Source organism: Leucopleurus acutus (assembly GCF_964270905.1).
Source record: "Leucopleurus acutus genome assembly, chromosome: 7".
NCBI classification, from domain to species: domain Eukaryota; kingdom Metazoa; phylum Chordata; class Mammalia; order Artiodactyla; family Delphinidae; genus Leucopleurus; species Leucopleurus acutus.
The window spans coordinates 23,068,918-23,095,505 of NC_139150.1; the positions used below are offsets into that span (position 1 = coordinate 23,068,918).

The following is a 26,588-nucleotide window of genomic DNA, read 5'->3' on the forward strand; positions in this document are numbered from 1 at the left end:
AGCCACCTCCCGGCCGTCACTACCGCACTAAAATGCTGTGTCACGCTGGAGCAGCAGGTTCCCCGTTAAAGTGAAAAAAACAGGAAGGAGGGAAGAGAAGAGAACCTTCGCGATAAACTCCGGTAAGGAGGCGGAGGTGCACAAGCAGAAACACTTCCTGGTGATCGTTACTCAGCATTTTGTGGGGTTCGCGGGGCTGGCGGGCAGGGGTGCGACGGGCCTTTCCGAGAAATCGTAGGTGGCCTCTTCTCGAGCCTGGGCGCGTCCGATTAAGGCCTGGCTGGCCCCTTCCCAGGTGACCCTGTAGCTCATTGGGTGGCCTCCGCCCGCCATGCATAGTGCAGGCGCCCTGTACGTCACGCATCCCCACTCCCAGGTGGGGTACAGGTGGGAGGCGCCGAAGGTCTCCAGCCCAGAGGACTCCCAGGAGCTCCGCCCCGCGCCCGCCCCCGCCCCAGCCCTGCCCCTCCGGCCCCGACCCTGCCGGCGGTCCCGCCCCCGTCCGGCCGCATCCGGGAGGCGGGGCGTAGCCCAGACGCCTAGGCGGGCCCGGGAGGCCCCAGCGGGCGCGCCCCCGCCACACTTACGCCGCGCGCGCCCGCCCGCCCCGCCCACCGTTGCTATAAAGGGAAAGCGGGCTGCGCGCTCTCCAAGCTTCGTCCGGTGCCCTGGATCCGCTTCCGTGTATTCCGGTGTAAGGTCGCTAGTCAGACAGCAGCAGCCAAGATGGTGAAGCAGATTGAGAGCAAGGTAAGCGTTCCGGGGCCGGCCAGGGCGCGGCGCGCAGCCCCGGCAGGTGGGGTAGGCGGTGGGCCGGAGGTGGGCAGGCCGCCCCTTCGCATCCCCGGAGGAAGGGGACGCGGCGACTCGGCCGGGGACTGCGAGGAGCCCGGGCCTGGGCGCTCCCGGGGCGGTGGAGCGTGCCCTGGAGGGCTAGGTCCGGGTAGCCTATGCGCCCGGGGGATGCACGCGCGTGGGGAGCGCCCTGGAGTCCTCCATTGCGCCTCCGCCCCCTCCCCACCCCAGCCGGGAAACCGCGATTGGGTGAAGGATGGAGGGAGTCTGCCTTTGGCCCCCATTTGTATCCGGACACGGGCCCGGGTAAGGAGGTGGAGGGCTCCTTGGAGAAAGCCGGGGCTTGCTGGCTGCCACTCTCCCCGGAGAGCGGCGTGATCCACCCGCGCTGGGTGCAGTGAGCTCCCTGGGGAGTGGATTTAGGCCGGACACCCCCGGCTGCTTCCAGCACTGCTCGGCCGCAGAGCTGACGCGTGTTGCATCCGCGCGAAGGGAGCGGTTCCGGGCTGGAGACACCCCCCGAACCCTTTCGCTTGTACAAGTCCGGCCCTAGGGGCCCAGGTGGCGTCAATGAGGTGAAGTCCGGGCCGCGCCCTCGGGACTCCTCCTCCTGCGGCGCAGGGCGTGTTTCCGGCAGCTCTGGCTTTGGGATGACTCAGTCCGCAAGGCTGGGCCCAGGGACCTTCACTGCCCTACCCATCTGTGATTCACCCACGGTGAATTTCGTGGTCGGTGGGTTTCGCTAGAGCCAGGAGTGCCCCTGAGAGCGGCCGCGCCCCGTTGTGTGCTCGTCGGCTTTCTGGTACCCAGACGGCGGTTCTGTCCTTTTAGGAATGACCAAGACAAAAAGTGTTCCATGTCGAGAGTTATTGCAAACTTAATACCCTCCTGCTTGGAAAACTCAGAGCCTAACAGTGTCCGGTGTACTGTGGCCCCTCAAGGAGTGGATGTTAAATGCTGAGGCACAAAACTGAGTGGGAGAAAACTGAAGTTGCTCAAACAGTGGGACGAAACCGTTTACCCTGCGATACCGCCCACCCCAGTAAAGCAGGGGAAAGGCGGGTCGAGTGCCCCGACCTGGTTTAGGTGCTGGGGTTAGCTTTGGAAATGGAAGTTTGTCTGTTAATGGTTCCTTATCTTTTTGTTCCTTTTACAACCAGAAAACATAAAGATCGTTGTAGAAAGTTTGGGAAGAGAGATCTTCTATTTCCTAGACGCAACCACAAAATAGTTGAGGTTGTTTTTATTTCCGAGCTGTGTGTTTGTCGTCTAATTTAGCCTGAACACTTTCCGTGTAATTAGAAGCTTTTTGCGATCATTTCAATATCTGAAGACATTGCTGGACATTTGGGCAGTTTTCCACGCTTCAGTGAATGTTTCTGTTCATAAGGCTTTATACAGAGTTCAGGCTGTTTCCTCAGGTTAGGGTCTTGAGTGCAGGGTCAAGGGATGTGAACCTTTTATGACTTATTAACAACCTTTTCATTGGTTGAAAAGAGAGTGCCTTGGGCTTCCCTGGTGGGGCAGTGGTTGAGAATCCGCCTGCCAGTGCAGGAGACATGGGTTCGAGCCCTGGTCCGAGAAGATCCCACATGCCACAGAGCAACTAAGCCTGTGCGCCACAACTACTGAGCCCGCATGCCACAACTACTGAAGCCAGCACGCCTAGAGCCCATGCTCTGCAACGAGAAGCCACCGCAGTGAGAAGCCTGTGCACCACAACGAAGAGGAGCCCCCGCTCGCTGCAACTAGAGAGAAGCCCATGTGCAGCAACGAAGACCCAATGCAGCCAAAAATAAATAAATTTATTTAAAAAAAGGAGAAAAGAGAGAGCCTTAATATTGAGTTTTTTCCACATATTTTTATTCAGTGTCTACTGAGTGACAAACAACAGTCTATGAGGGGAGGAGCGGATGGTCTTCTGCAGAGTCTGGTGACCTCATCAGTAGAACATCTGAAAACCTATGAAAGGGGTGAGAAATCTTTGGTCTATATGAACTGTTTCAGAATCCAAACACTACAAGCAGAAAATTGGTTCCTGGAGCACATTTCGGTCTTTCCCTATTTTAGTTCTCGTAATTGTGGCACCCTCCTCCCCTCATCAATACCAAGAGGTACAAGGGTGACAGTAAATTCATTACCCAGAAAAGCACTATGGCCTGGGGCCCAAAGTCCCTGATAATTAGTTGATGTTCAAAACTATGATCCAGAGTCAATCAAAAGCTAAGCTAATGTTTCTTGTAAATTTTGAGTACACTTTAGCTTTTCATCCTGATGGACTTTGTGCCGTGGGCCATCCAAGACAACTCTGAGGTTTTGGTAGTTTAGAGCCACTGGGATCCATTTCCGCTCCAAGTGTGTTAATGGACTATAAAAGTGAGGAGGAAGAAATCAAGTTTTTTGAAGAATGGCCACTGCCATTTCTTTTCTTCTTTTTTTCTAATAGTATTTTATTCATTTTTTAAAATTTTTTAGATTTAATTTTATTTTTTTTATACAGCAGGTTCTTTTTTTTTTTTTTTTTTTTTTTTTGCGGTATGCGGGCCTCTCACTGCCGTGGACTCTCCCATTGCAGAGCACGGACTCCGGACACACAGGCCCAGCGGCCATGGCTCACGGGCCCAGCCGCTCTGCGGCACGTGAGATCCTCCCGGACTGGGGCACAAACCTGTGTCCCCTGCATCAGCAGGCGGACGCTCAACCACTGCGCCACCCGGGAAGCCCCAACAGGTTCTTATTAGTCATCAGTTTTATACACAACAGTGTGTACATGTCAATCCCAATCGCCCAATTCAGCACACCACAATCCCCATCCCCCTGCGGTTTCCCCCCCTTGGTGTCCATACATTTGTTCCCTACATCTGTGTCTCAACTTCTGCCCTGCAGACCGGTTCATCTGTACCATTTTTCTAGGTTCCACATACATGCGTTAATGTTTTTGTTTTTCTCTTTCTGACTTACTTCACTCTGTATGACAGTCTCTAGATCCATCCATGTCTCAGCAAATGACTCAATTTCGATGGGCATTTAGGTCGCTTCCATGACCTGGCTGTTGTAAATAGTGCTGCAATGAACATTGGGGTGCATGTGTCTTTTTGAATTATGGTTTTCTCTGGGTATATGCCCAGTAGTGGGATTGCTGGATCCTATGGTAATTCTATTTTTAGTTTCTTAGGAACCTCCATACTGTTCTCCATAGTGGCTGTGTCAGTTTACATTCCCACCAACTGTGCAAGGGGTTCCCTTTTCTCCACACCCTCTCCAGCATTTGTTGTTTGTAGATTTTCTGATGATGCCCATTCTAACTGGTGTGAGGTGATACCTCATTGTAGTTTTGATTTGCATTTCTCTAATAATTAGTGATGTTGAGCAGCTTTTTATGTGCTTCTTGGCCATCTGTGTATCTTCTTTGGAGAAATGTCTGTTTACGTCTTTTGCCCATTTTTGGATTGGGTTGTTTGTTTCTTTAATATTGAGCTGCATGAGCTGTTTATATATTTTGGAGATTAATCCTTTGTCCATTGATTCGTTTGCAAATACTTTCTCCCATTCTGAGGGTTGTCTTTTCGTCTTGTTTATGGTTTCCTTTGCTGTGCAAAAGCTTTTAAGTTTCATTAGGTCCCATTTGTTGATTTTTGTTTTTATTCCCATTACTCTAGGAGGTGGATCAAAAAACATCTTGCTGTGATTTATGTCAAAGAGTGTTCTTCCTATGTTTTCCTCTTAAGAGTTTTATAGTATCCAGTCTTAGATTTAGGTCTCGAATCCATTTTGAGTTTATTTTTGTGTATGGTGTAGGGAGTGTTCTAATTTCTTTCTTTTACATGTAGCTGTCCAGTTTTCCCAGCACCACTTATTGAAGAGACTGTCTTTTCTCCATTGTATATCCTTGCCTCCTTTGTCATAGATTAGTTGACCATAGGTGCATGGGTTTATCTCTGAGCTTTCTGTCTTGTTCCATTGATCTATGTTCCTGTTTTTATGTCAGTACCATATTGTCTTGATTACTGTAGCTTTGTAGTATAGTCTGAAGTCAGGAGTCTGATTCCTTCAGCTCCGTTCTTTTCCCTCAAGACTGCTTTGGCTATTCGGGGTCTTCTGTGTCTCCATACAAATTTTAAGATTTTTTGTTCTAGTTCCGTAAAAAATGCCATTGGTAATTTGATAGGGATTGCATTCAATCTGTAGATTGCTCTGGGCAGTATCGTCATTTTCACAATGTTGATTCGTCCAATCCAAGAACATGGTATATCTCTCCATCTCTTGGTATCATCTTTAATTTCTTTCATCAGTGTCTTATAGTTTTCTGCATACAGGTCTTTTGTCTCCTTAGATAGGTTTATTCCTAGGTATTTTATTCTTTTTGTTGCTATGGTAAATGGGAGTGTTTCCTTAATTTCTCTTTTAGATTTTTCATCATTAGTGTATAGGAATGCAAGGGATTTCTGTGCATTAATTTTGTATCCTGCAACTTTACCAAATTCATTGATTAGCTCTAGTAGTTTTCTGGTGGCATTTTTAGAATTCTCTCTCTATATAGTACCATGTCATCTGCAAATAGTGACAGTTTTACTTCTTCTTTTCCAATTTGTATTCCTTTTATTTCTTTTTCTTCTCTGACTGCTGTGGCTAAAACTTCCAAAACTATGTTGAATAATAGTGGTGAGAGTGGACATCCTTGTGTTGTTCCTGATCTTAGAGGAAATGTCTTCAGTTTTACACCATTGAGAATAATGTTTTGCTGTGGGTTTGTCGTATATGGCCTTTATTATGTTGAGGTAGGTTCCCTCTATGCCCACTTTCTGGAGAGTTTTTATCATAAATGGGTGTTGAATTTTGTCAAAAGCTTTTTCTGCATCTATTGAGATGATCATATGGTTTTTCTTCTTCAATTTGTTAATATGGTGTATCGAATTGATTGATTTACATATATTGAAGAATCCTTGCATCCCTGGGATAAATCTCACTTGATCATGGTGTATGATCCTTTTAATGTGTTGTTGGATTCTGTTTGCTAGTATTTTGTTGAGGATTTTTGCATCTATATTCATCAGTGATATTGGTCTGTAATTTTCTTTTTTGGTAGTATCTTTGTCTGGTTTCGGTATCAGGGTGATGATGGCCTCATAGAATGAGTTTGGGAGTGTTTGTTCCTTCCTCTGCAATTTTTGGAAGAGTTTGAGAAGGATGGGTGTTAGCTCTTCTCTAAATGTTTGATAGAATTCACCCGTGAAGCCATCTGGTCTTGGACTTTTGTTTGTTGGAAGATTTTTAATCACAGTTTCAATTTCATTACTTGTGATTGGTTTGTTCATATTTTCTGTATCTTCCTGGTTCAGTCTTGGAAGGTTATACCTTTCTAAGAATTTGTCCATTTCTTGCAGGTTGGCCATTTTATTGGCATAGAGTTGCTTGTGGTAGTCTCTTAGGATGCTTTGTATTTCTGCGGTGTCTGTTGTAACTTCTCCTTTTCCGTTTCTAATTTTATTGATTTGAGTCCTCTCCCTCTTTTTCTTGATGAGTCTGGCTAATGGTTTGTCAATTTTGCTTATCTTCTCAAAGAACCAGCTTTTAGTTTTATTGATCCTTGCTATTGTTTTCTTTGTTTCTATTTCATTTATTTCTGCTCTGATCTTTATGATTTCTTTCCTTCTGCTGACTTTGGGTTTTGTTTGTTCTTCTTTCTCTAGTTCCTTCAGGTGTAAGGTTAGATTGTTTGAGATTTTTCTTGTTTCTTTAGGTAGGCTTGTATAGCTATAAACTTCCCTCTTAGAACTGCTGTTGCTGCATCCCATAGGTTGGATCGTGTTTTCATTGTCATTTGTCTCTAGGTATTTTTTAATTTCCTCTTTGATTTCTTCAGTGATCTCTTGGTTATTTAGTAACGTGTTTAGCCTCCATGTGTTTGTGTTTTTATCCCCTGTAATTCATTTCTAATCTCATAGTGTTGTGGTCAGCAAAGATGCTTGATATGATTTCAGTTTTCTTAAATTTACTGAGGCTTGATTTGTGACCCAAGGTGTGATCTATCCTGGAGAATGTTCCATGCGCACTTGAGAAAAAAGTGTAATCTGTTTTTGGATGGAATGTCCTATAAATATCAGTTAAATCTATCTGGTCTATTGTGTCATTTAAAGCTTCTGTTTCCTTATTTATTTTCGTTTTGGATGATGAGTCCATTGGTGTAAGTGAGGTGTTAAAGTCCCCTACTATTACTGTGTTAATGTTGATTTCCCCTTTTATGGCTGTTAGCAGTTGCCTTATGTATTGAGGTGCCCCTATGTTGGGTGCATATATATTTGTAATTTTTATATCTTCTTTTTGGATTGATCCCTTGATCATTATGTAGTGTCCTTCCTTGTCTCTTGTAACATTCCTTACTTTAAAGTCTATTTTATCTGATATGAGTATAGCTACTCCAGCTTTCTTTTGATTTCCATTTGCATGGAATATCTTTTTCCATCCCCTCACTTTCAGTCTCTGTATGTGTCCCTAGGTCTGAAGTGGGTCTCTTGTAGACAGCATATATATGGGTCTTGTTTTTGTATCCATTCAGCAAGCCTATGTCTTTTGGTTGGAGCATTTAATCCATTCACGTTTAAGGTAATTATTGATGTATATGTTCCTGTGACCATTTTCTTAATTGTTTTGGGTTTGTTTTTGTAGGTCCTTTTCTTCTCCTGTGTTTCCCACTTAGAGAAGTTCCTTTAGCATTTGTTGTAGAGCTGGTTTGGTGGTGCTGAATTCTCTTAGCTTTTGCTTGTCTGTAAAGCTTTTGATTTCTCCATAGAATCTGAATGAGATCCTTGCTGGGTAGAGTAATCTTGGTTGTAGGTTCTTCCCTTTCATCTAAGTATATCATGCCACTCCCTTCTGGCTTGTAGAGTTTCTGCTGAGAAATCAGCTGTTAACCTTATGGGAGTGCCCTTGTATGTTATTTATCGTTTTTCCCTTGCTGCTTTCAATAAGTTTTCTTTGTCTTTAATTTTTGCCCATTTGATTACTATGTGTCTCGGCATGTTTCTCCTTGGGTTTATCCTGTATGGGACTTGCTGCGCTTCCTGGGCTTGGGTGGCTATTTCCTTTCCCATGTTAGGGAAGTTTTTGACTATAATCTCTTCAAATATTTTCTCTGCTCCTTTCTCTCTCTCATCTCCTTCTGGGACCCCTATAATGTGAATGTTGTTGCGATTAATGTTGTCCCAGAGGTCTCTTAGGCTGTCTTCATTTCTTTTCATTCTTTTTTTCTTTATTCTGTTCTGCAGCAGTGAATTCCACCATTCTCTCTTTCAGATCACTTATTCGTTTTTCCGCCTCAGTTATTCTGCTGTTGACTCCTTCTAGTGTAGTTTTCTTTTCAGTTATTGTCTTGTTCATCTCTGTTTGTTTGTTCTTTAATTTGTGTAGATCTTTGTTAAACATTTCTTGCATCTTCTCAATCTTTGCCTCCATTCTTTTTCCAAGGTCCTGGATCATCTTCACTATCATCATTCTGAATTCTTTTTCTGGAAGGTTGCCTATCTCCACTTCATTTAGTTGTTTTTCTGGGGTGTTATCTTGTTCCTTCATATGGTGCATAGCCCTCTGCCTTTTCATTTTGTCTGTCTTTCTGTGAATGTGGTTTTTGTTCCACAGGCTGCAGGATTGTTACTCATTTTATATATACATATTTTTAATTTATTTATTAGTTTTGTCTCTTGGGTCTTTGTTGCTGTGCGCAGGCTTTCTCTAGTTGTGTTGAGCAGTGGCTACTCTTCGTTGCAGTGCATGGGCTTCTCATTGCAGTGGCTTCTCTTGTTGCGGAGCACGGGCTCTAGGCGCGCAGGCTTCAGTAGTTGTGGCACTCGGGCTCTGTAGTTGTGGCTCACGGGCTCTAGAGTGCAAGCTCAGTAGTTGTGGCGCGCGGGCTTATTTGCTCCTCGGCACGTGGGATTTTCCCGGACCAGGGCTTGAACCCATGTACCCTACATGGGCAGGCAGATTCGTAACCACTGCGCCACCAGGGACATCCCTGCTGCCTTTTCTTGAACTCCCAACTTCAACACACAGGCACTTTGCTGAATGCTTTTTTACAAACCACTCTTATGCCTGTTGATCACCTTTGGAATGGTGTGTTTAGGAAAAGAGATGCTAGGTGCTGCTCTTATTTATCTGCCCCAAATACATTGTTTTGTTTTCAGAATGTTTGTGTTAGTGATGGGGACCTTTATCAATCCTCACTGGTAGTTTCTGGGAGCTAGAAATTATGGTTTGCTTCTTAGTCAGATAGTATTGAATCATTTTCACACTGATGTCTGTTTTAGGCAAACTTTAGTATCCAGAGAATAGAACTTGTCATGAAGTCCTACATGTACCTGGCTCTGTGACTCATGTTCAGTGAAGCCAAAAGTTATTGCTGAAAAATATTCTAGGTTGAGAGTAACCTCGCCTGTATTTACTGAGGGCCAACCGTGTTTACAAAACCATGGATTCATCTGACCAGACGTTGTCAATCTTTATTTCCCTGTCTTACCTGGATCTTGCAGTAAAGAATGGCTGGTTTGACCTAAAAAAATCACATTAGGGAAGGCTTTGAAGGAAATTCATCTGGAAAAAATCGGTGATGGTTTGGGAAAACAATTTCTGTACTTCTTACTCTCTGTGTGCCACCTCCACTACACACACACACACACACACGCGTGCGCACACACACACACACACACACACACACACGCACGCACGCACGCACGCACCTCCCCACGCCCAAAGGTGTGGTGTGTTTATTTGTATGCAGGTTTGTACCTGCATAACTGAACTGGGTACAGAAGTCATGACCTACCCATTCCAGGAAACACCATTTGTGAATTGTTTTCCCCAATAAACATGAGGCAGAAATTAGAAATCTAGAGCAGTAACTTCAGAGGAATTCACTTTAGTTTTTTTTGGTTAACGGTGCATTATTTACTTTCTTCTTTACTTGGACCAAATCTGATGTGATTCTTAGCTTTCAGAGGAGGGGGGGGGGCGTGGTGTTGGTTTTTAATTAAACCAATGTGACTGGCATTTCCCCCCCCCCCCCGCCCCCGTGAAGAAAACCGAGACTTCAGATATAGATGTTTGTGTTTTGATTTCTCTTCATGGCCTTGGTTTTGGTCAGCACCAGCTGACTGTGGTTAAAAAAGAGTCGTCCCTTGTTAACTAGAAGGTTAGGTTGCTAGGGTTACAGTATCAAAACCATTGGTAAATTATTCAGGGAGGCTGGTGGTAAGGGATTTCTTGATCATTTCTACTGGTGGAATTTTATTCAACAAGCATGGCTTACGAAAAATAACAAAGACAATTCCCTTCACAAGGGACTAAAACTTTCATTTGGTCAACAATGAAGGCAGAAATCAACGATAGTATGTATGATCTCAATTCTGGAAACTCCACTAAAAAGAGTATAAGGACATATGCTTAATGTCAACAGTGGGTGTAAGGGTGTGGAGAAGGTTCTTTTCCTTGATATTTATTTTTTTTACCTTTTGGATGTTCTACCATAGACAATATTAGCTTAATCAAAAAGTTTTAGTTTTTAAAATAACTTGTGGTGTTTTAGTTGCAAGAGTCTATGCCTTTGTGACTTATTCAATTGAAGTGTGATTCCTTGGATCAATGAGCATTTAGTGAATGTCTACCATATATTATCCCTAGATTTGATGTGGAAACTTTTTTTTATAAATTTATTTTATGTATTTATATTTTTTTGGCTGCGTTGTGTCTTTGTTGCTGCTCGCCGGCTTTCTCTAGTTGTGGCGAGCGGGGGCCACTCTTCATTGCGGTGTGCGGGCTTCTCATTGCGGTGGCTTCTCTTGTTGCAGAGCATGGGCTCTGGGCACATGGGCTTCAGTAGTTGTGGCATGCAGGCTCAGTAGTTGTGGTGCACAGGCTTAGTTGCTCCACAGCATGTGGGATCTTCCCAGACCAGGGCTCGAAACCGTGTCCCCTGCATTGGCAGGTGGATTCTTAACCACTGCGCCACCAGGGAAGTCCAGATGGGGAAACATTTGTAATACAATGTCTTTATTTTCCTTTTATTTACTTAGTTTGGATGTGGATTAACCAATTCTTTATATTTATGAAGACATGAATATTGATACACTGTATACATCCTACTTGTTTCATCTTATCAAATAACATTACACCACAGTAGGATTTCCTCAAACAGTTTATTTGCTTTGTTTTCCTTTTTTTATTAAAAAAAATAGGCCCTGAAAGCAGGACCTCCAAATTGTGTTTTGTGTCGCATTTTATCAGGGCTTTTGGAAATAAACGTAACTTAACATCTGCTTTTCTCTTTCCCTTAGTATGCTTTTCAGGAAGCCTTGAACAGTGCGGGAGAGAAACTCGTAGTAGTCGACTTCTCAGCCACGTGGTGTGGGCCTTGCAAAATGATCAAGCCTTTCTTTCATGTAAGTATTTATTAGCCCACTTCTGCTTTTGTAAACTATTTGTGTGTCTGGGGTTGGTGGTCACAAAGCTAGGAAAGAAGGACAGTTAGAGGTTTTGTTGTTGTCGGGTCTTTGGTCTAAAAATCATAGCATAACAGTTTAGGTTTGACACATCCAGCCTATTGAAGACTACTTTCAGAAGTTAATTTGGTTGGCTTAAGTGGTTTTGTTTTTCTTCACAGTGAAACATGGGCCCTATTTGAAGTTCAGGAATCAGAGTTGATGTTTCAAATTATTTTATACCAAGGAGAATTTGATTCAGGGAAAATGTCTTTTATGCTTACCTGTCCCTAAATATTGGGATCTTTAGTCCCTACTTTTAAGTTTCCATTTAAGAAGCTTCAGTGTGTTGGCTGCCATTACCCACTGCTAAATCTTTGTGGATTTTTTTTCTAATTTTCTAGTCTCTCTCGGAAAAGTATTCCAACGTAGTGTTCCTCGAAGTAGACGTGGATGACTGTCAGGTATGTGGCTGGAAATTTGGAATAATGTTGAGCTTTTTGCATTGGTTGTTCTCATAAATAAGTAAAACACTAGAATTACAACCCTAGTTAAAAAGTTTATTTCAGAAGAACAGGTAATTGTGCCAATTATGAGCTTAATCCTAGATGTCAGGAGCTAAGTACATCACATCCTAAAATAAAATGGTTAAGGCATCTGTTACCCATCTTTACTAGTCACCTGTCATTCTAAAAGCCCAAGTAATCTACCTAACATTCTGAGATGCTCGACAAACAGAAATTGAAGAGACCAGACACCAAGATGCCTGATTAGAGAGCTGAGAGAAGAATTGGGGGGAACATTTCAAGATTGGTTTAAGTTAACAAATGCTCGTTTAGCACTTGGGACCAGGCGCACTGTTCTTTGTGCGTAACAAGTATGGATTCATTTAATCCTTTGTCCTGTCATCATGCCCAGGTTGACCGTGGAGTTACAGTTAGTAAGTAGCAGAGCAGGGATTTAAACGTGTGTGGGCAGGTTTGCTTAGCCCCAGCAGGGCAGGAGTGGGTTAGGGTATGAAGTGGCAACAAAGGTGCTCGACCTGGCTTCCAGTCCTGGCCCAGTGACGTCTGCTTCAGGCTCATTCTCGTATCCCTTGAACCTTGGTTCTTCCCTGACCAGATCTTAATACCTGCCCCCACCAGCCCTGTAAGGTTGATTATTCATTGAGCAAACATGGAACTCCTGCAAGAGGTCCAGAAGGGTCTATAAGAAGGGTGGGGCCGGGGTGGGGAAACGCATGGCAGTGTTTCCTAAGCCTGTGGGCACCTCCCAGTACCACATCGCTTATTCCCAGCACACTTCTCATCTTTCTTTCTTGCCGGACAAGCTCCTTGACTTAAGCTTCACATGCTCTCCAGGAATTCTCCTCTATAGTTACTCCCGTTTCTGCCCAGCCTAGGTTGGTTCCCTTCCTCCGTGTCCCCCTGGTGTCCTCTGCCCCTCCTTCTCGTGGATTGATGGTTGTCCAGTGGGAGGATTGTGTCCCTTCTTAGCGCCGTGGGCTGGGTGAAGTTACCTGTTCTGCGCCGCAGGTTGCGCCTCTGTTAAATGGCAGCGTTACTCCAGCGTCGGAAGGCACTTGTCAGGATCGTGTGAGATAAGACCTGTGAAGTGCTTAGAGCAGTGCCTGGCGCGTGATAAGCATTCAGTAAGCTTAGCTATTACTATAATGATCTTTGTGTCTGTCCTTCATTAGTCTGTCAGTTTCTTGGGATCAGGGACCCTGCCTTATTCGCCTTTGTTTCCTCTTTATCAGCACACCTGTCTGACCTGTGGTAGGTGAAGAATGAATGAATTGGTATGGTTGTCAAGTAAAGTTATTCTGATGCGTCCTGGGTTTTTGTTTTCGTTTTTTGCGGTACGCGGGCCTCTCGCTGTTGCGGCCCCTCCCGTTGCGGAGCACAGGCTCCGGACGCGCAGGCTCAGCGGCCACGGCTCACGGGCCCAGCCGCTCCGCGGCACGTGGGATCTTCCCGGACCGGGGCACGAACCTGCATTCCCTGCATCGGCAGGCGGACTCCCAACCACCGCGCCACCAGGGAAGCCCTGGGTTTTTGTTTTAAGTAAGAGTAGACAGCATGTGTGTGTTTGTGAAAAAACTCTTGCTCCCTATTTTAACCTAACTTATTTTTTTAAATCTCGTCACCTTAGCCAGGTGAAAATGGCACCTGGAAGGGACTAAAGAAACTGGTACTGACCCTATCAGACAGCAAGTGAATACATTTTTATTTGGAAATACTAACATATGCTAGAGGCTGCACTAAGCCCTCTGCCTACATTGTATCATTTCATCCAGGCAGTGACCATGAGAACTATTTTTATCAGCATCCCCCCTGAACAGATAATGGGACTGCAACACAGAAGGGTAAAAGGTCGATTGAGGGCTTCCCTGATGGCGCAGTGGTTGCGAGTCCGCCTGCCGATGTAGGGGACGCGGGTTCGTGCCCCGGTCCGGGAAGATCCCACATGCCGCGGAGCGGCTGGGCCCGTGAGCCATGGCCGCTGAGCCTGCGCGTCCGGAGCCTGTGCTCCGCAACGGGAGAGGCCACAACAGTGAGAGGCCCACGTACCGCAAAAAAACAAAACAAAACAAAAAGGTCGATTGAGGCGGAGCCTGTGGATTTGGCCCCTGTATGGTGCTGGGGCCAGGACCAATCCAAAACCTTTGGGAAGTAGGTGTGCAGAGCAGGCCCAGACTTCAATATGACAGCCCCTCCTTCAGACGTGGTTGTCATCCTCATCACCACTCTAAAAGTATGTAGACCTCGAGACCTTGAAGTGACCTTCTCATAAGTTGGGGACCTTTCACTTTGAGCAACATATGATTCTGTGTGTGTGTGTGGTTTTTTTAATACTCTTAATGACAACTATTACACCATCTAAATAGCCTTCTCAACTTTCTGCGGCATTAAAAATTGAATTCCAGAACCCTTTGGTCACCCCATACGCATAGCAATAGTCTGTCAGTTCCTACTTACCTGGCCATTCAGCAGAGATAGCAAGGCAGGTGATTCAAACAAAAGAGTTCATTATCAATCCATGAGTTGTTTTTCCCCCATGGAATTTATGGATTACATGAGCGGATCTTCTTTTTGTTGCTTTGGAACGCTGTAGATAAAACCATCCCCTGATTTTGGCTCGAAAAGAATCAGATGAGGGATAAAAATGACATCGATTCATTATTTTGAGTATTAGGTCATATCATTAAAATAGATGGAATATTTTAGGACTGAATTTATTTTTATATTTTTTATGCAGATAATTCCTGTCCATGCAGACTCAGAACAGATAATGTTTATAGTATCTTTGGGGCAAACAACACCTAGTTTTACTAGAAAAATCTCTGAACACTTGGGCTGGAAGAGATGAGCTTTTAGGTGTAATAGATTCAAATGGACAGTTAGGAGGCATGGACATATAATGTGGTACACACACAAAACAACTCTGTATGCATAGCAAAGTGTGAATACTACTTTTGAAATTGATAGACTGATCTTATTTCCTTAACAGCAGACTCTACTCCCAACTCTACAGAGCATGATACTTATAAGCTCAAAAGAAACAAAGTAACTTAGGCCTGATAGTTTTGCAACCTTTTAGGATGCCACGTGTTTCTGTTATGAGAACAGCCAGCAATGAGTTAATAACAGGTGACAGCAGCAGATTTAAAGTTATTTTGGCTATACAGAGTGCTGAGCTAGAAACCAATGAAACAAAAGTTAATAAGGTAAAATGTAGCCTCGTTACACTTACTAATAAAAACTAATAAAAATCTGAGATGGGCTAAAACTATAGGGATGGAGAACAGAGTGGGGGTGGGGGCTAAGGGGGAGTATTTGACCACAGAGAAGCTACTGAGGAAGTTTTATGGGAGTGAGGGAAGAGTTCTGTATCCTGATTATGGCAGTGTTTATAGGACTACACAAGTTCCAGATTGTTTATTTTTTAAAAAATGGCAGGACCTGGGTCTGTCATTAGAGAGTGGCTAGCTTTCTGTTTTTAAATGAGGGAAGTGATAAACTTGAGATCAAGAATGTTTTTAAAACCTCAAAGGTAACTACTTAATTTTTAAGTGTGCATGCCTTTCAAATCACTACAGGAGTGGGCCAATTGGTCCATAGAACAAGTAATAGAAAACAAAAGAAAAAAAGTAACAGAGGCAGTAGAGATCAAATATTAGTTATAGAACTACTAACCTTTACTGAGGTCCCTAAAAGATTTTAGTACATGGGTATATACTGTCTTCCAGGATGTTGACTCAGTATTATTAAAATAATAGTTAGTACTCTTAGATTCATCCAACATTTTTGGGAAATTGATCATGACATTCTGAAATAATGTAGTCAGGAAAATCCTGGAAAGTATTTTAAAAAACTAATTAGGAGGGAAGTCATAGAGGATGGGAAGGGGCAGGCCCCATAAAGTACATTAGCAGCAATAATTAAAACCGTGTGGTCTTGTAACCAGAGTAGGTATGTAGATCCATGGACAAGACTAAAAAGTCCAAAAAAGTAGAATCGAATCCATTAAACCATGTATTAACAGTTAACCATTTGGGGTTAAGATATTGCATCTCTACCTCATTCTTCACCCCCAGATACAATCTAGAAGAAAGCCAAACATAAATTCTAGAAAATACTGAACACATAGAAGTGATACACTGTCAAGCACATTAACTGCCCCAGTTCTTATATTCTTAAGAATTTGATTAACTGTTTTTCTCTGTGGCCATTGCAGAAATGGGCCTGAACAGTTCACTCACAGAACTGGAGTCTCCTAAATCCAACAGAGCACATGCTTTCAGTGACTGGCGTAGGGAAGGGCAGATGGATCCTGTTACATGAAAAGTCTTAAACTGGATGTCAGAAATCATGATACATACTGATAAACTGACACATTCAAATTGGGAGGTGGTTTAATCATGTGTATCTAGAGCCTTTAAAGTGAATATTTTCATTCCCTTAGCAATGCTTACTTTCATGGGTGGGGATTGAACCATAGTGTAGAGATGCTTAGGCAAAATCGGAGCCTTTTACATTATCGACCAGCAGGTGAGTTAAAATGATCCATCCGTACAGTGACAGCTTTCGGACCATAAAAAGGTGAGATTATACTTATCTAAATAATTAAAATTGAAAATGATCGTCTTAAACTGAGCACCTTTAAGGTTTTTTGCCCTGGGACGCATCTGAATTTATTCACAAGAATGTGCGTAACCTAAAAGCCCAGTGTGGTGGAGTCAATTATGGTACAGAATCCTGCATCACCTTTAAAAAAAAAATCACTTTCTTACCCAATGAGAGAGAATTCTTAATGCTTTAAAAATTTACCATGTAAAGACTTGATTGCAATTTTTTTTTTTTTTTTTTGGGGGCTGTGCTGGGTCTTTGTTGCTGCGCGTGGGCTTTCTCTAGTCACAGCGAGCGGGGGCTACTCTTCGTTGTGGTGCGCGGGCTTCTCGTTGCAGTGGCTTCTCTTGTTGCGGAGCACGGGCTCTAGGTGTGCGGGATCTAGAGCACAGGCTCAGTAGTTGTGGTGCACGGGCTTAATTGCTCCATGGCATGTGGGATCTTCCCGGACCAGGGCTCGAACCCATGTCCCCTGCATTGGCAGGTGGATTCTTAACCACTGCACCACCAGGGAAGCCCTTGACTGCAATTTTAAGACGTAAAACGTTATGAACATGACTTACAATACACTTCAAGTCTTTCTCAAAGCATTGACACCACTTCTGAGCATTTATCTTGTTTCTAGTTTTTTGTCTTATTTTATTGTAAGTTAGGCAGTTGTACCAATGCGGGAATGCTAAGCTCTGGCTAGGAGAGGTATAAGGCATCCAGAATCTGAGAACGGCAATTAGACTATCATTTCCATTGATTGGGCCCCTGTATTTTCTGCTGATAAGGCTTTGGGATTAGCGTTTTCATCTGAGGTTGTGATCAGTATCCAGGTCCTATTGTCTTTGGATGTGGAGTATCTTTTTTGATAGGTTCCAGTCTTTGTCAATGGTTGTCTAACAATGAGTTGTGATGTTGGTGTGCTCGAGAGAGGAGGTGAGCTCAAGGTCCTTGTACTCCTTCTTCCTTACTTATCTCCAGGTCCTGTTTTGCATGCTTTTATATGTGATGCAGGTCAGTTGCACCCCCTGTACGTTTCTATGATTAGAAGTGGCGGAAAGGGTGGCTCACACTTTCCAGACCACAGCCCTTCCACTGTGGGTACTATAAAAACAAAACTAACACCCACCTCTTTTGAGGCTTCCGCCAGCTGCTTGCATGAAAGATGGTATCCAACTGGTGGCTTCCAAGTGTCAGGAAGAGACAGGGAAGGGACTGCAGTAAACTGCTGCTCTCCGAGTGCTGGGAGGGGCCAGCCCAGTGTTTCCAAATCTTCAAGCAATTCAGAGATTTTTTTTTTTAAGCATTTACATGAACCAAGTAACATATCTAGACCAGCTTCAGCCCCCTAGACAACCAGTTTCCAACCTTTTAGCTAAACCAGTCCTTCTACCCTTCTAACTTGTCATCTTCTGGTTTCCCAGTTACTCATCCTCAAGGTCCAGAACCTTGACATGTGCAGCTCATCGTCTTCCTGTCAGCTCTCCACCCCATTTTCCATCCTGGATTCTCAGACTACAAGGGAATTTCTGGAATTGTAAATTGGTACAATTAAAATGTTATGATCTTCATTTGGATGGTCTTATCACAGGTTCTTGGGAATTTCCTTATGACTGTTGCTTTCAGTGAGTACTTAGTGCCTGGAATATAGTAGACATTCAGTACATACTAGCCGTTTTATTGCCGCCATTACTGCCCTTGTGCTTCTTGTTGCCCAGCATTTAAAGAAAAAGTAAAGGTTATCTGGAAACAGCAGCGTCCACCACCCTTCCTGCCCAAACTGGCAACAGGACACGTGCAATTTCATAAAGACGTAAAACCACACTTTTCTGCCCGTCAGAGGAACAGGTGAAGTTAGGCTGGTGTGCTACCATTGACTGGTGGCTCAATCTAGGAACCGCTCCTTTTTTTTGAGGGGGGGGTGCATGCAGCCTGGCATATGGGATCTTAGTTCCCCAACCAGGGATCGAACCCACGCTCCCTGCAGTGGAAGCTCGAAGTCTTAACCACTGGACTGCCAGGGAAGTCCTAGGACCACTCCGTTTTTAATTCCCATGCCCCTTACTCCTGAATCCCCAACTGGAAGTCACCACGGTGTTTTTAGCTGACCTTCCTTCCTTTCCTGTGAAAGTTCTTTGGTCTCCGTGGTCTGCTTCTCAGAGTTCTGCCTCCGTGGTTGGTGTCCTCCACAGCTTAGGGCTGTGTGGTTCTTTCTTCACTTCTCTCCTGATCCTCTTTGCACTGCCAAGCTGATGTATTTGATCCCTAATGTACCTGTTCCCTTGAAACTCTTGTCCAAACCAAACCCTTTTCGTGGCATTCCCCCCGCCAAACCTGGTGTGAACAAGGTGTTGAGAGGTAGGGGTTATAAAACAATAACAGAAAAACCAGTGTGGAGCTGTCCACCAATAAAGTCACCATGACTTTATTCTTGAACAAGTCCTTTGTAAATAAGTTGTTCCTCTCCCTAACTCTAAACTTTCGCCTTTATGATCATCATCTATGTACCTCACTCCAGTACAACTGGGAATAATTCGATTAAACAATTTGAGTCACTGTATAGTATCTGATTCTGGTATCTCTCAAAGATGAGAGTACGTATTAATTAGAATTTTAATTGAGAATATAACCAATTTGGCTTTTGTGCTGCCATTGTAGTCCTTGTTTAAGCATATAAAAATTGGCGCTGAGTTCTGGGTACATAACAGGAAAAAGAATCTGGTTTTAGATCACAGGTACCAGAGCTCAGCACTCCTCATGGTCTTATTTTTATCTTCTTTCTACACCTCCCTTCCCCCCCCCAGGATGTTGCTTCAGAGTGTGAAGTCAAATGCATGCCAACCTTCCAGTTTTTTAAAAAGGGACAGAAGGTAGGTACATCTGACCTTGAAGAAAACCAGCTGGGTAATAGGAAAGCATGATATATAAAAGAAGAAACTGAAGTGACTTACCCTTTACATTGGGAAGCACATCCCTGTTTTTTCCTTTTAAGAATATTTAAATATGTCATTCTTCATTAAGTACCTAATGTGACATCTCATTGATAATTGATCTTTGCTAAAACTAAAATCACAGGGATTTGGTGATTAATCCCTGGGATTGGCGCTTCATATTTATATCCCAGTGCATTTATCTTTGTTCAGAGGTATTTGTGTAAAAAAACTGAGTCTTGACTTTTGAGGGGTTTTTGTTTTTGTTTGTTTTTAACTTTAAAGAACTGGGTGTTATCCATGGATGTAAATTTTAAATAAGCTTATACTTAACTTCCTCTCCTCCCCAGGCCCATTCTGTGGTCATATCTGATATACAAAATAGGGATGCAATGCTACATCTAATGGCAATTCAATATTCTCTCAACAGGTGGGTGAATTTTCTGGAGCTAATAAGGAAAAACTTGAAGCCACCATTAATGAATTAATCTAATCATGTTTTCTGAAGACATGACCAGCCTTTGGCTGTTTAAAACTTGTAATTTTTTTTATTTACAAAAAGGAAGGATCAAGTATGAAGACTATATACCTAACTGCCATCTGATAAGTGACAATAAAATATTAACTGTACCCTTTTTAAAACTGTCTGGTGTCTTTGCATAGTTTTCAAAATAAATGAAAACTGGCCATTTGATATTTAATGTCCTAGTTATTTTCATATGTTCTTGATCACTTTTTTTTTTTTTTTAACCTTGTAGGCCACTGATGATTGATTGAAGATTTTTCATGTACTTCTAGGAAAATCTTGTTGGAGGCAATGCACAGATAATAGAGTAATATGTTAAAATTCTGTTATTATTTTTGACCTTATGCACAGAGAAAGTATTATTTTTTGTTCTAGCAAGCAGATCTCCTATGCTCTCTGAATGGTCCTCATGACCAAAATTGATGTCTGCCCATGAAGGAATTGTTTAGCCCATGAAGGAATTGTTTATCTCTGGTTTCAGATTCCTGTCCCAAAGGTTACAGTGAGGTGCCAATTTTACTAATGGTAAAGGAGTTCTATTATCTGTTAGGAATTCTTCATAGGTGGCTCACAAGGGAGTTCCCGCAAACATTACTGTGGGAATTTGATTGTCTCAAGTATCTAATAAACTGGTTTTATATGCTAGAAGTTCCAACCTAAGCAGTAAAGAGCGTGGACGTTACTGTTAATTTCATTCAAAGAACATTGTTTCTTGTGTTCTAGACCCAAAGGGCTGGAGGAATGCTTGCAGAAATAGTTTTTAAATTTGTACAGTAAAAAATCAGAATTAAATCATATGCTCCTCACCATCCTTCTATTAATTTAATCTTTGCAACAATCCTATGAAGTAGGCACTGCAATCCCCACTTCCCAGTGAGGAAACAGGCAAAAAGGTTAAGTAATATCCCCAGTATCACACTAGTCAGTGGAGGATACGAGATTCAAACCAAGTGAGTCTGGAGCCTGAGTGCATGCTCAACTATTACACTGCTGCTCAGTGTAACAATGTAATAACTAGGTAAAATGATGGGGCCCTTAGCTGGGTTCCTTTCCTCATCTGAAAATCAGGATACTGAACTTAGATGAACGTTCAAAATATTAATTGAATGCTTATTATGTGCCAGGCACTGTGCTAGGCTAAGGATATAGCTGTGAATAGGACACCCTTCTGATAGAGCTTACATTCTAGAAAGGGAGGCAAACTAATGAATAACAGCCTGTGGAATATACTATGAGGCCAAAACAAATAGGCACAGTAATTGAGACTAATAGGGGGACCTGCTTGGGATGGAATGGTTCTGACAGGAGACTAAGCTGAGACCTGATGGTGAAGAAAGACTGGCCAGCAAAGAGCCAGGCACTCTACTTCCCAGCAGAGAGAACAGCATGCAGCAAGACCCTGAGTCAGAGAACTTGGTACATTATAGACCCAGCAGAGATGCATGAAATAGAGGCAGATGGTGGCAGCACCCAGTCATCCAAGGCTTGTTCTAGGTGCAAAGGGAAGAAAGACATTGAAAGGTAAGCCTGAAGTAACATGCTTGGATATTAAGAGTTCATTTTGGCAGCTGTATTGAAAATGGGTTGGAGAAGGAGGCAAAGAACTAGAAAATCATTTAAGCTTTGGCATTTACCTAGGCCAGAGATGATGATGCCTGTGATTGGTTGATGGTGGGAGAGAGGGAACAAAGTGAGTATGGACTCAACATTTAGGAAAGACAATCCGAGGGACGTCTAGGAGTAGGATTCTAGAGTAAGTACCAGGTTTTTGACTTGAGCAAATGGGTGGTTGGGGTGCCATGTAAAGAGTAAGCTAAGGAATTGGGGGGGAGGGGGCAGGTTCTCTTGGGACATGTTAAGACATGCTTTGGCGGTGTACATTTAAGATGATGTTATGCAGGCTGTTGGGTACTAGCCTGGACTGGAATAGGAATTTGAAAGATGTAATGTAGATGGCTCTTAAATGTGTGAGATCACCCAGGAAGAGAGTCCAGAGTAAAGAGGGCTCAAGACAGCTTGATGAGCTCCCAACATTTAGAGACCAAGTAGAGTGGGAACCAACAAAAGAGACATAATGGAAGCCAGAGGGGAAGGAGGAAAACCAAGAGGGTTTTATCCCAAAAGCAAAAAAAAAAACGTTTCAAAAAGGAAGGTGTGTCAACTATCAAATGCTGTTTTGAGACCAAGAAAGATGACAGGAAAACAAAATGGAGAGTGATTGTGACAAAATTCTTATGGAAGGATAGGGATGGAAGCCAGGTTGGTGAGAACTGAAGAGTCAGTGATCAGAAATGACCCAGAAATCACACTTTTCATATCCATCCTAAACAAAGTATCATTTGGAAAGAAAAATGTCCAAGGATGATTGTTGCAGCATTGTTTATAGCAGCACGAAATTGGATCCCCATCAATAGAGAAATAGTTGAATCCAATATGATAAATCCTTTCTAGGTAATATAGAATTTGAAATAAAATTCATATTTATGGCAAGACAAGAAAAATCTAAACATAAAAGTTCTTCTCTGCCCTTTGGCCTCCCCTCTCTCCTCACTGTGCATTGTATATCCACATGATGCATTGACCAAACCTCCCCCATCACCAGGAATACCTGCTCAACCGTAAACAGCAACATTCACCTAGCATGAATAAGACAACTTCTTAAAAGATAATATTTCTTCTTGATCTTGTAAAGGGTCACATGACCTACCACAATGGCACTTAAATCTGGATTATGTAAACTGTCATTAATGCACCATTTAATGTACAGCCCTCTGTCTCAAAAAACATATATAAACTGTCTTGACTTGTAACAGGTGGAAGAGTTCTCAGAGTTTTCTGAGATGCTCTTCCTGGGTTATAATCCTCAAATTTAGCTGGAATAAAATTTTCTAATTTTTCTTAATTTTTCATCAACAAGAATAAAGAGTTATTAATACTGAAATAGGAAAATTTCAAAGTCACTGAGTGAAAAAAGTTACAGAATGTGAACAATACAGAACAGTACAATTTTATTTGTGTAAAACACAAGACATGCTAGATACCTCAGTAGGTAAATCTGTGTGTAAATTAACATGAGAAGATCTTGAAACATTTCTAACCAGAGCAGTGACTTCTGGAGAGGAGGGTAGGTAGAGATTGATGAGTTTTAGTTTTATCCATAAATGTTTGGATTTTTCATAACAAGAATGTACTCATGCATTACTACAAGTTAAAAAAAATTAATAGATTGTAAAGACGGGGAAGCAGGGTCTGTAAAACTCGTGCAAAATTTTTTCTAAAGTAGAGCTGAGAGATAATAGACATTTTCTGTATAAGACAGTGGGTTTGCTAGCATGCAAATGGAAATGATACAGAAATAGAAATCAATTTTGTGGGAAAAAGGATTCCTGAAAAGAAATTCTTTGTGTAGTCAAGAAGGAATGGGTGGGGGGAGCTTCCAGGAGACAAGATGGAGGAATAGGAGGACCTTGCGCTCACCTCCTCTCATGGGCACACCAAAATCACAACTGTTGGACAACCATTGATTAAAAAGACTGGGATCGGGGCTTCCGTGGTGGCGCAGTGGTTGAGAATCTGCCTGCTAATTCAGGGGACACGCGGTCGAGCCCTGGTCTGGGAGGATCCCACATGCCGCAGAGCAGCTAGGCCCGTGAGCCACAACTACTGAGCCTGTGCTCCGCAACAAGAGAGGCCACGATAGTGAGAGGCCCACACACCGCAATGAAGAGTAGCGCCCGCTTGCCACAACTAGAGAAAGCCCTCACACAGAAACGAAGACCCAACACAGCCAAAAATTAGTTAATTAATTAATAAACTACCCCCAACATCTTCTTAAAAAAAAAAAAAAAGACTGGAATCTACCCATAAAAGATATTCTACATCTGAAGACATGAAGAAACCATGAGACAGTAGGAGGGGCGCACTTGCAATATAATCAAATCCCTTACCACCTGGGTGGGCAACCCATGAACTGGAGAATAATTATATCACAGAAGTTCTCCCACAGAAGTGAGAGCTCTGAGTCCCATGCCAGGCACCCCAGCCTAGGAGTCTGGCAGCAGGAGAAGGAGCTCCTAGAGCATTTGACTTTGAAGGCCAGTGGGGCTTAATTGCAGGAGCTCCACAGGACTGGGGGAAACAGAGATTCCACTCTTGGAGGGTGCACACGGAGTCTCGCACACACTGGGTCCCGGGGCAAAAGCAGTGCTTCCATATGAGCCTGGGCCAGACCTACTTGCTGGTCTTGGAGGGTCTCCTGGGGAGGCAGGGGGCAGCTGTGGCTTCCCTGGGGTCATAAAGGCTGGTGGCAGACATACCAGGGACCTATGTGAACTCTGGCTGGAGGCACATTTTGGGTCCTTGGCACCGAGACTTGGCCCCACCTAACAGCCTGTAAACTCCAGTGCTGGGACGCCTCAGGCCAAACAACCAACTGGGCAGGAATACAGCCCCAGCCATCAGCAGACAGGCTGCCTAAAGACTTCCTGAGCCCACAGCCACCTCTAGACATGCCCCTTGACACAGCCCTGCCCACCAGAGGGTCAAAACCCAGATCTACCCATCAGTGGGCAGGCACCAGAAGCAAGGAAACTACTATCCAGTAGCCTGCAGAACTGAGTCTGCAAACAGGTCAGAACCTACCCTGGGACCAACTGGTCCCTGCCCCTTGGGTGACCAGAGGGGATTGTACTGCTGGGACACATAGGACATCGCCTATGGAGGGCCACTTCTCCAAGGTTGAGAAATGTAACTAAGCTACTACATACATAAGAATCCAAATAGAAATTTATACAAAATGAGAGAGGGCTTCCCTGGTGGCACAGTGGTTGAGAGTCCTCCTGCCGATGCAGGGGACGTGGGTTCGTGCCCCAGTCCAGGAAGATCCCACATGCCACGGAGCGGCTAGGCCCGTGAGCCATGGCCACTGAGCCTGCACATCGGGAGCCTGTGTTCTGCAGCAGGAGAGGCCACAACGGTGAGAGGCCCACGTACCACAAAAAAAAAAAAAAAAAAAAAAAGCAAAGGAATACATTCTAGATGAAAGAACAAGATAAAACCCCAGAAGAACAACTAAGTGAAGTGGAGATAGCCAATCTTCCCGAGAAAGAGTTCAGAGTAATGATTGTAAAGATGATCCAAGAACTTGGGAAAAGAATGGATGCAGAGAGCGAGAAGTAGCAAGAAGTTTTTAGCAAAGAGTTAGAAAATGTAAAGAACCACCAGAGTTGAAAATATAATAACTGAAATAAAAAATACACTAGAAGGAATCAATAGCAGAGTAACTGAGGCAGAAGAACAAATCAGTGAGCTGGAAGAGAGTGTTGGAAATCACTATCACAGAACAGAATAAAGAAAAAAAGAAAAGGAATGAGAACAGTTTAAGAGACTTATGGGACAATGTCAGACACACAAACATTCGCGTTATAGGGGTCCCAGAAGGAGAAGAGGGAGAGAAAGGGTCTGAGAAAATATTTAAAGAGATAACAGCTGAAAACTGCCCTAACACAGGAAAGGAAACAGTCACTTCCACTCAAGTCCAGGAAGCACAGAGAGTCCCATACAGGATAAACCCAAGGAGGAACATGCCAGTATACATACTAATCAAACTGACAAAAATTAAAGACAAAAGAAATACTAAAAGCAACAAAGGAAAAGCAATAACATACAAGGGAATCCCCATAAGAATATCAGCTGATTTTTCAGCAGAAACTCTGCAGGCCAGAAGGGAGTGGCATGATATATTTAAAGTGATAAAAGGGAAAAACCTACAACCAAGAATACTCTACCTTGCAAGGCTCTCATTCAAATTTGACAGAAAATAAAAAGCTTTACAGACAAGCAAAAGCAAAAAGCATTCGGCACCACCAAACCAGCTTCACAACAAATGCTAAAGGAACTTCTCTAAGTGGAAAAGGCCACAACTAGAAAGGAAATTACAAAATGGGAAAGCTCACCAGTAAAGGCAAACGTACAGTAAAGGTAGGAAATCATCCACACACAAATATGATATCAAAACTAGTAATCATGAGAGGAGGAGAGTACAAGTACAGGATATTTGAAATGCATTTCAAATTAAGACATCCGCAACTTAAAACAATCATGTATTATATATAGACTGCTATTTCAAAACCTCATGGTAACTGCAAACAAAAAGTCTATAATAGACATACACATGAAAAAGAAAAAAGAATCCAAACGCAACACTAAAAATAGTCATCAAATCACAAAAGAACAAAAGAGAAAAGACCTACAAAAACAAATGCAAAACAATTAACAAAATAGCAGTAAGAACATACATATCGATAATTACCTTAAATGTAAATGGATTAAATGCTCCAACCAAAATACATAGACTGGCTGAATGGATACAAAAACAAGACCAGTATATATCAATATGTTGTCTACAAGAGACCCACTTCAGATCTAGAGACACATACAGACTGAAAGTGAGGAGATGGAAAGAGATATTCCAAGCAAAGGGAAATCAAAAGAAAGCTGGAGTAGCAATACTCATATCCAAAAAAATAGACTTTAAAATGAAGAGAGTGGGGTTTCCCTGGTGGCGCAGTGGTTGAGAGTCCGCCTGCTGATGCAGGGGACACGGGTTTGTGCCCCGGTCCGGGAAGATCCCACATGCTGCAGAGCAGCTGGGCCCGTGAGCCATGGCCGCTGAGCCTGCACGTCCAGAGCCTGTGTTCCACAACGGGAGAGGCCACAACAGTGAGAGGCCCGCGTACCGCAAAAAAAA

At 43.2% G+C, this 26,588-nt stretch overlaps 1 protein-coding gene across 1 annotated transcript; it reads left to right on the forward strand.

The window, feature by feature from the left end:
- Window positions 1–636: 636 nt before the first annotated feature.
- TXN (thioredoxin) lies at window positions 637–20,008 on the forward strand. The gene is made up of 5 exons (XM_082843085.1): window positions 637–750; window positions 11,121–11,225; window positions 11,669–11,728; window positions 19,189–19,254; window positions 19,745–20,008. Exons 1-5 carry the CDS (start codon window positions 727–729, stop codon window positions 19,805–19,807), a joined length of 318 nt encoding a protein of 105 aa, XP_082699211.1. The 5' UTR covers window positions 637–726; the 3' UTR covers window positions 19,808–20,008.
- Window positions 20,009–26,588: the final 6,580 nt, after the last annotated feature.

Coding starts and splice junctions, on each gene's coding strand:
- TXN (XM_082843085.1), top strand. CDS start 727: ATGGTGAAGCAGATTGAGAGCAAG. Junction 11,729..19,188: donor TAGACGTGGATGACTGTCAG/GTATGTGGCTGG, acceptor TCCCCCCCCCAG/GATGTTGCTTCAGAGTGTGA. Junction 19,255..19,744: donor TTTTTAAAAAGGGACAGAAG/GTAGGTACATCT, acceptor TTCTCTCAACAG/GTGGGTGAATTTTCTGGAGC.